The sequence below is a fragment of the Haliaeetus albicilla genome, chromosome 9 (assembly GCF_947461875.1).
Source record: "Haliaeetus albicilla chromosome 9, bHalAlb1.1, whole genome shotgun sequence".
Lineage (NCBI taxonomy): Eukaryota > Metazoa > Chordata > Aves > Accipitriformes > Accipitridae > Haliaeetus > Haliaeetus albicilla.
Genome location: NC_091491.1, coordinates 43,914,716 through 43,929,077, shown reverse-complemented (window position 1 = coordinate 43,929,077; position 14,362 = coordinate 43,914,716). Strand labels below are relative to the sequence as shown.

General features: G+C 42.6%; 1 protein-coding gene across 7 annotated transcripts in view; it reads left to right on the top strand.

The window, feature by feature from the left end:
- Window positions 1-14,362, top strand: part of MED12L (mediator complex subunit 12L) — a 151,276-nt gene that overhangs the window by 9,540 nt on the left and 127,374 nt on the right. For all 7 annotated transcript variants that reach the window (XM_069792971.1, XM_069792973.1, XM_069792970.1 and 4 more), the window contains exons 4-10: window positions 1,593-1,752; window positions 4,522-4,691; window positions 5,338-5,448; window positions 6,426-6,695; window positions 8,970-9,119; window positions 9,661-9,760; window positions 9,965-10,101. In XM_069792971.1, coding sequence (XP_069649072.1) covers window positions 1,593-1,752; window positions 4,522-4,691; window positions 5,338-5,448; window positions 6,426-6,695; window positions 8,970-9,119; window positions 9,661-9,760; window positions 9,965-10,101 — 1,098 coding nt within the window. The remainder of the gene's footprint in view (window positions 1-1,592; window positions 1,753-4,521; window positions 4,692-5,337; window positions 5,449-6,425; window positions 6,696-8,969; window positions 9,120-9,660; window positions 9,761-9,964; window positions 10,102-14,362) is intronic.

Genomic DNA, 14,362 nt, shown 5'->3' with positions numbered 1-14,362 from the left:
AAAGGCTAGGAAGCCGAGGCATTCTTAAAAGAACCTGCCTGTTAACTCCAACTCTTTTGCATGCTTTTCACATTTAAATTTGTATTTGTATTAACAATCTTTGTTAAACGGTCTTATTAGTTGCATTCTTGTTTAAGTTTCCAATTAAGGAGAAGAATTCTGGATGCTTTGTAGCAGTCTTTGTGTAACTGGAAAAGGCAATTCTGAGCTATCTTTTTGGACACTGCATGCTGTTAAGAACAGCAGTACGAGATAAATTTGAAGTGGTCATTAAAACTCATCCAAGGTGGTGTCTAGAACGCAGTAATAAAGGGGCTGTTGTTCATGCCTTTCTTTCCTGAGGCTCTGTGTACAAGCAGCTAATCTGACAGTATCTGGGAGTTATTCTGAGTATAAATTGAACTGAAATAGGAAATTCTTATTCCAAGACTATTGAGCATAAATGGATCAAAATAACAGAAGGTACATGTTTCAGCAGTTTTTTGTCTGTTGCTATGCAGTTGGTGAAGAACGTGTGCTGCTTTGCCACCAACAGAGCCACCAGAAAAACAAAAGCTTTGCTGTGGCAAGCACGCCACCACCTTGAAGTTTCCCCCTAACTTTCTGAGAGGTTAACTTTGTGACTAGAACTGCTAGAGAGTTTTCTTTTCATAATTTAAGTTTTTATTTATTATTTTTTTTAAAAAACAGATTTATAAACCTGCTGATAACAGTAAATAAGCATGTTAAGTACACTGAAACTGATTCTGTAGAGTCCCTAGACTGACTGCTGAAGAGCATTACAGCAAAGGGTCAGCGCTTTGTTTGCTGCTCTCTCCAGCACTGATGCACCTTTGTTCTCCAGGCACTCTGTTAGAAATGTTGAGTATGCCTGAAGGAGTAATGAGGATTTTTTTGGTAGGGGATAGTAAGCGTAGCATTTGTGCCTCCACTCCTTTCAGCCTCCACTGGGTATGAAACGTCTTGTTCTCATATATATCGCTTTAAAAATGCATTTTGAATTTATTCTACCTTTATGCAGAAAGGTGTAAGGATTGCTGTGACCAAACAGGGTGACTCTTTACCTGGAGGTCTTGTGGGACCGGCCCCGTTGTGTGCGTGGCCAGTGCAGGCAGTATTAGCTGGCCAGGCTGTGTTTCCCTGGTGTGCTCTGGTTATTACGGACTCCTCTGAACCAGGGGCACCCGTGAAACTGGCAGCGTCTGTGTAATTGAACCCTCACCCAAAACCTTGATGTATGTCCGTTTTCCAGAGGTTCTGAGGATCAGCTTGCAGGACTCTTTCCGCACTGTGGATGTCTTTGGCTGTGTGGAGAGGTTTGCTAGTGGCCCTGCAGGCATCTCTGAGCGGGAAGAGGATGCTCCTGATGAAGCCTGGGGGAAGTGTGGGGCAGCATCTCTTTTTTTGTCAAGTCTCTCAGTTTCTGTGTGTCTAGACAATGGGTGTTGTCAGTGTAGTGGGTTCCTAGGTTGGTGAAGAGGTCTCCTGCTCTCCAGGTAGCATGGGGTTGAGCAGAGGAGGCCTGGGCTCACCTGCAGGTGCCAGCTGCTGTTTGGACTGTGTGCTATAACTTGCCTCCTGTTTCATTTCAGGTTCCTATTCTCAGTAAAAAAGAAGATGTTTTTGCTTACTTAGCAAAATATTCTGTGCCACTGCTGCGAGCGGCATGGCTGATCAAAATGACATGTGCCTACTACGCTGCTATTTCTGAAGCTAAAATCAAGAAACGCCAGGCCACTGACCCAAATATTGGTAAATAAACATCTCTAATGTCTAAATGCATAATAATAATTGCTGAAGGGGCCTGCTCCTCTTGTTCATGGCTTTGGTGTTACTAGGTGTCCAGAGAGGAATCTTTGTAGTGGGAAGGGGAATAAAAATTCTTTTAAATCAGTTTTGCTTAGAAATGTGTGTCAAAGAGTACAAAGAGCCATGCAGCATAAATACTGCCCTGTTGGCTGCTTCTCCTCCCAGCTGATTCCTCCCTAAATCTCCAGGTTCAGCATCTGAGGAGTTGACTGTGCTGCATCTTCACCACGGACACCGGTCTCTGTGGGGTTGCAGGAGTGGCAAAGACTGCGCTAACATAAATGTTACTGGGGAATGAATAGAACTGCTAATTTAGAAATGTGGAATGAAATGTGAATTTCAAAACTTATTTAATAGAACATAGGTGGCAATGTATTTATTTTAAGTACTAACCTTAAATGACACCGTCTGGCACCAAGCCAGCGGGTCAAGCGGTGAACGCCTTTAAGGTGTTCACAGGTACTTTAACTATTATCAAGGTTGTAGTTTTACTCTCACAGTTTACATACGCTACCTACAGCTCTTCTGTCTGGAATAAATGTTTTCCTTCTTTGTCCTGAAAATAACTGTGCTCAGAACAGACAAATTTACTGCTGTTTAGCAGCATCTCTGGACTGCTTTGAGAAATGTCTACCTCTTTCTGCCAACTCGTTCTGTTGTTTCTTTCAAACTTTGCTTTGTGTTTGTGGTTTTTTTATTTTATTTGTACACTCGTAATACACATTTTCACTTTGAGTTCCCAGTTAAAGCCCCAGAAGTATATTTTCAATTTTCTAACAAACATCCTAGGCTTGTTCTTTGGTGATAGTTCTAAAAATATTTTTAAAAACCAGTCTGATTTTTAGAGACAGAGAGCAAGGGGGCGGGCAACGTCTGTGGCTGGCAAGAAGAAGAGACACCTGGCCAGATACCAGGTCAGGTTGGTGCCTTCATTGGTGTATGAACTCTGGGAGGCTGCCGTGCTGGGGTTAGCTTCTCTGTAGTGAGGTCAGTGCTGTCTGGGTGGGAGATTAGCACAGTTCCCCACTCCTCCTTCCAACACGGGATGGGTTCAGGCTCTTTTGAGCTGTTTTGGCGCTACCGAGCGGGGCTGCGTGACTCGCTCTTTCCTTCTCTCAGCTTCCTCTTCTGCCCTTTGCACCAAACAGCCCCTCTCTCCAAGCTCTCGGGTTGTCTTCCCTGTTCGCTTGAATGACCTAAGTATTTTTGGGGGTAGACCCTAGCAGGAGGCTACGACTTATAGCAGCGAGTACGCTGAGGTAGGTTACTGAAGATTATGTCCTCTGTCCAAATTGCCTGTTTGCAAAGGTTGTTGAGAGCTTTCTGGGAAGAAGTTTGCTGTGGGTTACTGAGCAGCCTTTGACAGTTCCCAAAATGTTTTACATCTGTGCCTCAGGTAACAGAAAGGCAGTTGTATTGTTTCTAACTCAGTGGCACAGAGATACTGGTAGCTGCTTTGGGAAAATTATTCTTTTATACTGTCACATGAAATAGGCTTGAAGTAGTGAATTTGGAATTGTTTTTCCAAAAGTGAGTGAATGTTTGAAGTAAATGTAGTTAAAACTGCTCTGTGAAAACACTAAAACCCACTAGATTCATACAGAAGTTGCAGTGGATTTGGATAGAAAAGCATTCAACATATAGTCTGTATATGTTGACAGAACTGCCAGCTACAAATACAAAGGGAAAAAAAGAATGAAAGTGTTAGCTGAAGTCTGAGGTGGGTAGTAAACAGCAAAAATAGTTGTGTTTGAGAGTGGTGGTTCCTGTAACTCTGACAGTAAACAGGCTTAGGTTGTCAAAGCAACTGCATTATGTATTCATAAAAGAGTGTGCTCTTCTAAAATATGCTGCATGCTGATTAAATACAGCTCTGTCAGATGTTTGTCTCTGAGATATTAACAAATATCCTTGGTTGTTCCAGTTACTGTTAAGAGAATGCCTTCCTTAAAATTCCTCTTTTCCCAAAGCTTATGTGTATGACCAAGCAAGTTTACTTTTGTTCACTAATTTCTCCAAGTCATACTAAATACAGAATCACTGCTGAAGCAGAGAAAAAAGCTGATAATTTTTTAGTAGGTTTATGTATTTGCTGAACAGCGCCTACTGACTTATCTAGGACAAAGGAACGATAATCAGTCTTACTTGCAGACCTCTGCACTGTGCTGGTCACTCTGACCTAAGAAACTGGTCGTGAGCTTTTGCATTCTCGTCAGAGTAAAAATCTGGAGGAGTTGTCTATTTCGGAGTGGTTATAGAAAGAACAGTTTTGTATCCCGTTGCTTGTGCAAAGTCCCACTGAATTTTATGTTGGGTATATTTGGAGGGGGAAGGAAGAGGGGAATAAAGGCCCAGATGGAAGGAAGTAATGAAGTATATTTGTTTTGCGTATTTCAAAGCTGTTTTGTGGCTGAATGCTGAAATCTGATGAAAGAGATGAGTGATTCCCTAAAGGCATACCTTGTGTCAGTGCTTTTTACGTCATGCTAAGCTAGCAGGCTACTTGCACACTTGACAGTATCTGTGCTTTGAGACCAATGCACAGGACAGGCACGTAAGAAGCCCATTAATTTGCAATAGGTGCTGCAACTGTGGGTTAATGTTTTGGAGGAGTATTTTTGATGACAAGGGCAATATAAGTTTATTTCAATTTTCACTGTGAAATAAACCTTTTATCACCTGAAGTGTTCTAATTGTAAACATATTTTGTAGAATGGACTCAGATTATAACCAGATACCTTCGAGAGCAGCTGGCAAAGGTTGCGGAGTTTTATCATGCGACTTCCAGCCAAGGCAACAGCTCTGTAGTAATTCCTCAAGAGATGGAACAAGCCCTGAAGCAGTGGGAGTATAATGAAAAATTGTCATTTTATATGTTTCAGGTAATACTTAAGAAGTGCGTGGATTTTTTTTTTTTTTTTTTTTAAGGTTACCATTCTTGGAAAGTTCCATTTTAGAACTTAGTGGTAGCTTTTGTCATGAGACTTGCATAAATTGTAAATGCTAATTTATTTTAAAGATTTGCTAGCTGAAAAAGCTTTGATTTGCTGAGTGTGCTTGATTGCGATTGCAGCAATGTACTCAATTATTCTCTCTTCTGTATTATCCCATCTTTTAAGGGTGTTTTTAATGAATGTGGATCAGGCTGAGGCCACTGTGGCACATGAAGCCTTGGGCATTGGAGTGGTGGCCTGGCTGTTCAGTTCCACATGGTTCTAGCCCAGAATAACTCTCTGGTTGTTTCTACCCAAGGATAGAAATAGCAGAAGGGTTGCCAGGAGGGAGTCTATGTGTCAGCAGTAAATCAGGCAGCCTGCTGAATGTGAACTGCAGGCATCATTGGTGCTGTATGCAATTGCTTCCCTGTCCCTAGGGCTGCCGTGATGGTGCCTCGTTCCTGCACGTGTAGTGGTGGTTGAGAGTCGTGGTAGCTCTGTGCTACCAGAAATGAAATAAAACTTGTAATTACACACCTGCTTGTTTAGTGGTCCCAGTTAATATGTGATGTGTTGTTTTAAATCCTTTAAGGAAGGAATGCTCGAGAGACATGAGTATTTGACATGGATACTAGATGTTTTGGAAAAAATCAGACCCACTGATGATGATCTTCTTAAGCTGTTGTTGCCGCTAATGTTGCAGGTACATGTATGTTTTAAAGCCCATATCAATATAAGTGTATGTTGTGGTTTAACCCCAGCCAGCAACTGAGTATCACGCAACCACTCACTCGCTTCCTCCCCTCCCCGAGTGGGTTGGGGGAGAAAATCGGAAAAAAAGTAAAACTCGTGGATTGAGATAAGAACAGTTTAATAGAACAGAAAAGAAGAAACTAATAATGTTAATAACACTAATAAAATGACAATAGTAATAATAAAAGGGTTGGAATATACAAACCAAGTGATGCCCAGTCAGTTCCCGAGCAGCGATTCCCCCCAGGCCAACTCCCCCCAGTTTATATACTGGGCATGATGTCACAAGGTATGGAATACCCCTTTGGCCAGTTTGGGTCAGCTGTCCTGGCTGTCCCCCCTCCCAACTTCTCCTGCCCCTGCAGCCTTCTTGCTGGCTGGGCATGAGAAGCTAAAAAATCCTTGACTTTAGACTAAACATTACTCAGCCACAACTGAAAACGTCAGTGTTATCAACATTCTTCTCATACCAACCTCAAAACATAGCACTGTACCAGCTGCTAGGAAGACAATTAACTGTCTCCCAGCCAAAACAAGGACAGTGTGATTCATACATGTTAAACGATTTTAATATGCGCGGTGGTAAAATCTATATAAACATTTTTACTTAGGACATTTAGGGAAATATATTGCACATTTGGAATTTATAAACATCTCCAAAATGTTTATGCTTTATAATCCTTAGGTTGCATTGGTAGAATGATTCTGTTACTGTAACTGGTCCTGGAGGGCAGATGAAGATTTTAGGAGACAGAAGTATAGATTTGCATTTGAGCTGCTCTTTTGTTTTTTAACTTCTGGAGTCTTAAATACTGGGGTAATCCCTTCTAGTTTGTGCATGTTTGATGTTAGATTGTTAAAGAAAATGAATACATGGAGTACACTGTGTAGTAAACTGTGCATTTATTTTTTTTTTTTAAATTTCAGTATTCGGAAGAGTTTGTTCAGTCAGCTTACCTATCCCGCCGCCTTGCTTATTTTTGTGCCAGACGCCTATCTTTATTGCTAAGCGATGGTCCCAACCTTGTAGCTGCTCACTCTCCTCACGTGATTATGGGACCAAGCAACCCTCCTCTGGCAGCCCCCAGCCCCAGTGCCCCTGGCCCCGTGGTGAGCCCGGTGCAGCTGGCCTGCTCAGATTTCCTCTCCTGCCCTCAACACCGTCCACTGGTGTATGGACTCAGTTGTATGCTGCAGGTAGGCCAGCCTTCTGTTGCTCTTTGTTTTCTAGGCTATAACCCTTCAGTTTATGGGAAAACAGCGGGTTTGGGGCGTGAGAAGATGTGCTGGTTGTGGTTCGAAACGTGCCCGCGTCCGTTAAAGGGTGAGGGCTGAGCGCGTCTGGGGGGAGCGGGAGGACGGGTTCTCCACACCGGCTGAGCTGCGATGGCGGAACCACCTGGAGAAGCTTGTGCCGTCCGTGCGTCTGTCCGCATCTCTGCTGCGGGAAGGAGCGACCCTGCTGCCAGGGATGGCCAAGCCTGTCCTCTGTGACGGAGGGTTTCTGGTTGCAGTAATGCGCTGCGCATCTCGTCACGTTCTCATCACCGGTGAACCTGCGCGGTTCTGCCAGACCCCGTCCATCCGCTGAGCGCGGCTGGACAGAAGACAGCACCATACTGACTCCCGCAAGCTCTAACCTTTGAGGATTTCCTTGCGTCTTCCAGCTTCCAAGTCACCAGTGCTTGGTGCCACTGCGGGCTGCTTCGTTTCAGTTTTGTCAGAATTACGAGCAGTTTATATTGCCTTATCAACTTCCACGGTTTTTGAAACTGTGGAACACAAGAGACTGTTCGCTTGCGCTTGTTGCTCGGCAATAGCAGGATTGTCAAGAGAGTAATTATTTTCTAAAAAAGGACTTGTATGATGAGCTGTGGTTGTTTGCCCTTCTGAGCGCTGACCTGGTGAGACTTCCTCAAACCCTCCTGCCGTTGTCTGCTCAGTTGTCTGTCTCTGGGGGTTGCACAGAGATGCCCTCGTGGTGGTGGTACCAGGAGGATGCTGATGCTCAGGATCACAAAATCACAGAATGGGTGAGATTGGCAGGGACCTCTTCAGCTGATGTCGTCGTCCCCCGTCCCGTCCCCCCCCGCCTCCCCAGGCAGGGTCAGCCGGAGCAGGTTCTCCAGGTCCACGTCCAGCTGGATTTTTAATGTCTCCACCGCCTCTCTGGGCAACCTGTTCAGTGCCTGACCACCCCTGCAGTAAAAGAGCACTTTCTTGCGGTACGCAGCTCCCTCCCTGAGGGCTGCTGCTTTCCCGTAGTCATCGCAGTGCGGGAAGTCCGGAGCCCAGAGGCAGCCGGGCTGTACGCTGGGAAGGCTCGGTGGTCGGTGCTGTCTGAGGGAGGAAGGTGGGAGAGTATCCGCATCCCTCTCTGCTGAGGGTGCGAGAGTCAGGAGGTGAGATCCCGTCTGGCTCTCAGCGTGCCGTGACTTTTTTCCTCCTGAACATGGATCTGTCCTGGGAATATCAGCGTTTGTCTCCATCCTGGGCTGCTGGGGTGTGCTTGTGTGCTCTGGCAGCTTTACAGCTTGTCTCTATCTGCTGGTTTTAGCAACACAGCTGGTAATCTTTCTGCTCTTCCCATACTGTTCGGGTTGTGTATATGTGTGTGTTTTCTCTGCTCTTTTTTCTGCCCCTTTTTCTTGTGCTACCAAGTGGGTCCAGAAGACAGCCTGGATTCAGACAAACTCCATCTTTTCAGAGGAGCCTTGCTCTAGGCAACATGTTTGCTAAGGTGCTGCTTTGTAATCCAGATCTGGAATCGGAGAGCTTCCCAAGAAGTAATCCAGCAGTCTCAAAAATAAACATCTATAAGATGAATCAACATCTGTAATTTTAGATGGTATTTAAGGTCTGACCCCAAAACACCAAAGCATTCTGCTTTTGCACTGTACAACACCAAGTGCTACCGGGTAGTAGGTACCTGCTGGCAAGCTGGTGTAAAATGACTGTTTTGAAGCCTGTCAATGCAAAATCTTTCTTTTGAAGTAAGTCTTAAGTTCATGGTGCATTTCAATGACTTTTTTGTGCTTTAAAATCTTGACAGAAGAGTTGATTTTAATTAACTTCTTACATTTTAATTTTTCACATGTAGCTTCTTTCTGTAAGTTGAATACCAAAATGAATTCTTTTTTCTAAAGCCCATTCACATTTCATAGAAAGGATCTGACTGAAAGGAACTTTTGGTGATGTTCTTTGACAGTGTTATGAAAACAATACAAATGGGAATCGAACGTGTATATATTTAAATAATTTTTTTAATAATGAAGGAGGAAAATAATACAGTAGTTGAATTTCCTCAAATGGATGTTTTAAAGTAATTGTGTCTAGGCCTGTCTTTTTGTTTCTTTCACTGTAGTACAGACTAAAAGTGATTCTAGTCTCATGGACTCTCTTACTGTTGGTATTGTCTATCAAATGTGTTTAGAAAAAGAAATTACTTCTGTTTTGTACTATTGCTTGCAGACTGTAACTCTTTGTTGCCCAAGTGCCTTGGTGTGGAATTATTCCACAAATGAAAATAAGAACGTTAATCCAGGCTCACCTCTGGATTTACTTCAAGTTGCTCCATCTAGTTTACCTATGCCAGGTGGAAATTCAGCATTTAATCAGCAGGTAAGCTTTTTTCATTATCAGATTATTAAGGTCTGGTTTATATCCCAAATAATGATTTGTCATCATTAGGACTATAGCCAAGTTTAGATATTTCTGTAGGTCTAGTTTCAAGACTAGTATTGTGCTAGTTTTTGATGACCTTACTTTGTACTTCATTCAGGTACTGATTTTGTGAAAATACCAGGAATTTTATTTACATTCAGATGTTTTCTGTTGTTAAACTGAAATTACTTTAAGATGTAAAATGGCAAATAAGAGGAAGCTTGGCGTACCATATTGTGAGATGTGACTATTCAGACATGCTGAAAGTTATCTTTTGCTGGGTTGAATGTGAGAAAAGACGTTTTATTGTACAAGATGATTCGTGACAGACAAAACCATTTGAACAGAACGTACTTCATTTTGTTGTTCCCAAATGTAGGGAGTGCTGTGGAACACCATAGGGCACCTTGCTCCTGCTGAGAAAGCTGTCACAAGTTTGAAATGAAAATTGAGACTTCCCACCACTAGCTAATTAGCATCTATTTTTTTTTTTTCACAGGTTCGGGCAAAGATTTATGAAGTAGAACAGCAGATAAAACAAAGAGGTCGTGCTGTGGAGGTGCGGTGGTCTTTTGACAAGTGCCAAGAATCAACTGCAGGTAAGACAACTCGGAATGAAACAAATGTTGGGAGCTTTAGGGTTTACATCTGTTCTTCTTTGAGTGTAATCTTGTTGCATCATGATTAATTCTAGTAATAGATTTGACAGATGGATGTAATGCCATGTCTTCCTGTGTAAACATTTTTTTTCTTTTTTCTTTTTTTTTTTTTTTCTCCCCCTCCTCTCTAACTCTCATCTCTAGGGGTGACCATCAGCCGAGTTTTGCACACCTTAGAAGTGTTGGATCGGCATTGTTTTGACAGATCAGATTCCAGCAATTCAATGGAGACACTTTATCATAAGATTTTCTGGGCAAATCAGAATAAAGATAACCAAGAGGTAATGGCTACATTATCCTCTCACTTCATAATCTGTAGACAATGGATTTTATTTTTACGTATGAGAATTCTGCATATGTGTATATTTGAGACAAAAGCTTTGTGTTTTCTTGCTGTATTTTTTCTTTACTACTTGACATTTGGTTTATTAGGAGAAAACAGCTTTTGCTTTTGTAACTGAATTCTTCAGTTCTACGTATGGTAAACCTCATTTAGGAGAAATGATCTATCAAGGTTTTGTGGCTTGTTTTTTGGCTGCTGCCAAGTAATATTCCGGATTATTGTTTGATAACAACTTTTATATCTATTGTAGAAAGTAGTAGATTAATAGGTTAAGAAGTGTAGTAAAATAATCTAGAACTACATCCTCTTATGTTTTTTGATATTTTTACCTGTGCTCCTAGAACCATTTTCAGAGATCATGAAAATCTTTAACGTTTGACTTTTTTTTTTTTTTTTGTGTGCGCAGTGCAGGTGATAATGTCACTGGGTCTATGTATAATGTCAAAGTCTTGAATTTCCTTGGAAAATGGGGAAAAGAAGTAGACAGCTTTAATAATACATTGTTGAAGTAAAATTTTAAAGTGGAAAATACTAGTGAATCTGCCATAGCTGCTCATGTTAATGTTGTAAAAACTTATGCAAAATGGCTTGGTTTTTTGAATACGCCTGTGTTTTGTTCATGACTATATGTTCTCAGTGGTTGAAGGTCATAATTCAAGACCCTCTATTGCACAGAAATACTGTGTAATAATTGTCAATCAGCATTTTAATGACTTTGCAATAAACAAGCAGAATATATTGTTGGGGGGATAACATCTCTAGAGGTATTTCCGGAGAGATATACCTGCCAACAAACTCTGTATGTGAAACTCAGAACTGGTAGGTGAGAGTGAAATGCTTGCCAGTGTTGTCTTTGTTGCAAATACACTATTATGGTAATGAGAGAGAAATAGAGGAAGGAGAACTGTTATAGCAGGCAGATGAAGTTGTTAAAAGTTCTTAACCCTAATGCTTGGATGAAATCAGGAGTTCAACACACAAATATTTTTGCATTTTTAAATTGGGTAGGGTGTAATATGCTTTATCGTTTGAGTGTTGGCTTTTTGTTTTCACCTGCTTTTGGGGGCAGATGATGTGGTTCCGTGCTGTTGCCGTTCTGCATTTGTATTTGTATCTTTTTTTCCTTCTCCCTGTCTGTACTCCAAAAAGTTTTTCTGACTTCCAGCTACAATTGTGCTAACAAACCGTTTCTTTGTGTTTCAAAAGGAAGTGTTGTTAGGGGGGCTTTTGAGAATAAGGTAATTATTCTGTTCTTATTGTAGGTTGTCTGCTCTTACTGTCTTTGTTTTATGGTACTTTCATGACTTGAGGTTGGGTTGCCTTGAAAACATGCCTGTTTTGGCCCCTAAACAGCTCTCTTGAAGATGTGCTCCCCAGTTCCGGGTATCAGACATTTTTATGAAGGTTTGTCTAGTTAATTTGCAGGGCTACCTATCTTCTATTGGCATAACATTTTATTCTGAGATGAAGAATGCCGAGTAGGAATAAAGCATTAACATAAGTAAGTGACGGTGTGCCTATGTTTGCACAGTACTCACAGGAGACTGTAGGCAGAGCAGAAGCAAAGAAGATGCTGACTTGTTTCTGAGAAAAAGAAACTTTGAAAGTTTCAGTCTTACTGGGTCTGGAGCTGATGTGAAATTAAACTTTTAAATTATCTGCAGCTTCTTAACCTCCTCTGGAGTTTTCAAGACTGTTAGTTGCGGCTTGGCTCGAGCTTAACTTTTGGCAGCTAGACAAGAAGTTTCCTTGGGATGCCAAATGCCCGATTGATGGTACTTGTGCATTTTGACGTCTGAACTTCCACAGTTACACGCGAGTTACCGGAGTGGTGTTTAGCCTCCTACCTCCCTGCCCCGCGCCCCGGAGAAGGGCTGCGGAGCCGCTAGACGGCCGCTGGATGTCGGCGCCTTCCCGCAGTGACTGCGCGTCGGCTCCGGCGCTGCGAGGTTCAGCGCGCAAGGGTGTTGCCACGTGCAGCGCTGTTTGTCTTTTTTTATCTCCGTTTCCTTCCCCCTTAATGAACTTAGGCTGTTTTTTCGTGGTGGAAAAGGCTGTAGGTTACGAGGTCGCGTACGGTCCGTTTTCAGCTGGCAGCGCATGTGAGCCTGTCAGGACTTTTACTTTGTAAAGATGTCCATCACTAGGATGTCTGCCTGCTGACATAGTTACTTAAAGCAAAATGTACTTTGAAGGACAGCTGTCTACTACCCCTGTTTTGACGTGAGCCCGACTGGGACATGTTTGGATCCTATTTCCCGTCCGTTTTTCCTGCTGGACTGCAAAACGTTGCCGTGATGACTGCAAATGATGCCCGTGCAAGTAGGTATGAGAGCGGTGCTCCAAAGCACTGGGCACGTGATGGAGCGGAAGGAAGGTGGCTCCTGCTTAAAAAGTACTTAGGTTCTGAGAGAGACCGCAAATGGGTAAACGTGCTCCGGATGCTGCTTTTATACACACTATTGAACTTTAATACGTAACTCACGGCTTCCAAGTGTCAGAGCAAAAGTAAGACTTGGGGGAAGGGGCTGGAATGAGGGAGGGCAGGCAGGTGCAGACAGGTTAGCTGAAAGGCCAGGTGCCCTGGGCCCTGTGGGGAGAAGAGCTGCTTTTCATCCCACAGGGAGATGCAGAGGAATGGTGCTGAAGGCTGGGATCTGGTGACATTGGCGGCAGAACGTGAGAGAGCAAAACGGAGAAAAACCTGGAGCCAAGGGGCTGAGCTGCGGCCGCACATTGAGTTTGAGTAGGACGTACGGGGCAGATGGATGGCAGGCATTGAACAGAGCTCAGATGCTGAGCGTCACGTTGCGTATGACAGAGGTGGCACGCTTGAAGCTGCGTGAGAAAATGTGATGTTAAATCCACGTTTTGACCAAATGAACAAACCTTCCATCCTTGACCTCGAGAGAGGCCACAGAGGTGGGAGGAGAATGCAACGCTTCTCCAGTGACTTGGAGAAGACTTAGCATAGAGGAGCACTGATTGCATTATTAAATGCTGCATTATTAAGCAGACTTTAAACGGGAGATAGGAATTGCATTGTAGTTTCTCGCCGACTGTCGCAGTGTTTTAAGAGTGATGGTCCCTGTGTAATCCCACAGAAATAGCTTCGTCTGAGCCTTAATCATGGATCACCACCTGGGTGCTCTTGTGTGGTAGTGCCTTACAGGCACGGGGCTTCCATCAGGCTTTGTGTGCAACCCAAAAAGTGGCACTTACTACATCTGTCAGATGCTCAGCTTTTTATCCATGAAGTTCCACATGATAATAACAGTTGTTGAATTCTTTTGGTGTGAAGGTCTGACAGCCAGTAAAAATGTAATATCACAATTAATACAGTAAGAACGATGCTACCTTGTGAGTGTGACCACGTGCACAGTGAGTAACACAAAGGACCTTCCATTTCTAATTCTGTTTCACTGACTTGTACAGAGTTTCTCAGTAGATTTGGCTGAGTAGGAGGACTTGAAATCTAGAAATCTATGACGTGGCATAAAGCAGTAAATTCACTTTCATTTGAGATGGTATTGCAGAGAAAACTACTGGCCTTATTTATAGCCGCAGGTATTTTACATTTGACATTTCCTTGACTCAAAACATCTCTTCTGCACAGCTTCAGAATGATTACCACTGTGGTGGTTATTGTGGAGGTACCTTTAAATAAATAAATCCAGTAAACAGTTTGTATTGCTACCATACAGTTTTAAATTAGAGTAAAATTGTGTTGCACTGCATCCAGATTTGGAACACCTTTGATTCCTCTTTACCCCGTTTTAAAGATCACTCCCTCTGAAGGCCTGAGTCAATTTGTGCAAAAATAGAGTCCTCAGAAGAGTGAGCTAAAGAATGCAATAGCGACTTTTTCGTAATGTCTATGAAAACTCCTCTTTGAGTTTACCTGTCATCTTCCTGTGGCTTAAACCCACTCAACTCTCACCTAACTTTTGGTCTACCTGTATTTTATTATCTGTCATAGTCTTTCACAGGTACAACTAAGGAAGGGAATTGAGAAAGGACATTTTTTTTTTGTCTTAATTTGTTTTGTTTTAGGATGGTTGGCGAGACTTTTTAATTTGTCGGTCTTCTGTGTAGAAAAATACAATTTGGTTAAGTATAGCTTGTAATACACCTGAGCAGTGGGAGGGATACCTGGTAAGTGAAACTTCATACCAGTATTTTCTAGCTAGTATGCAGTA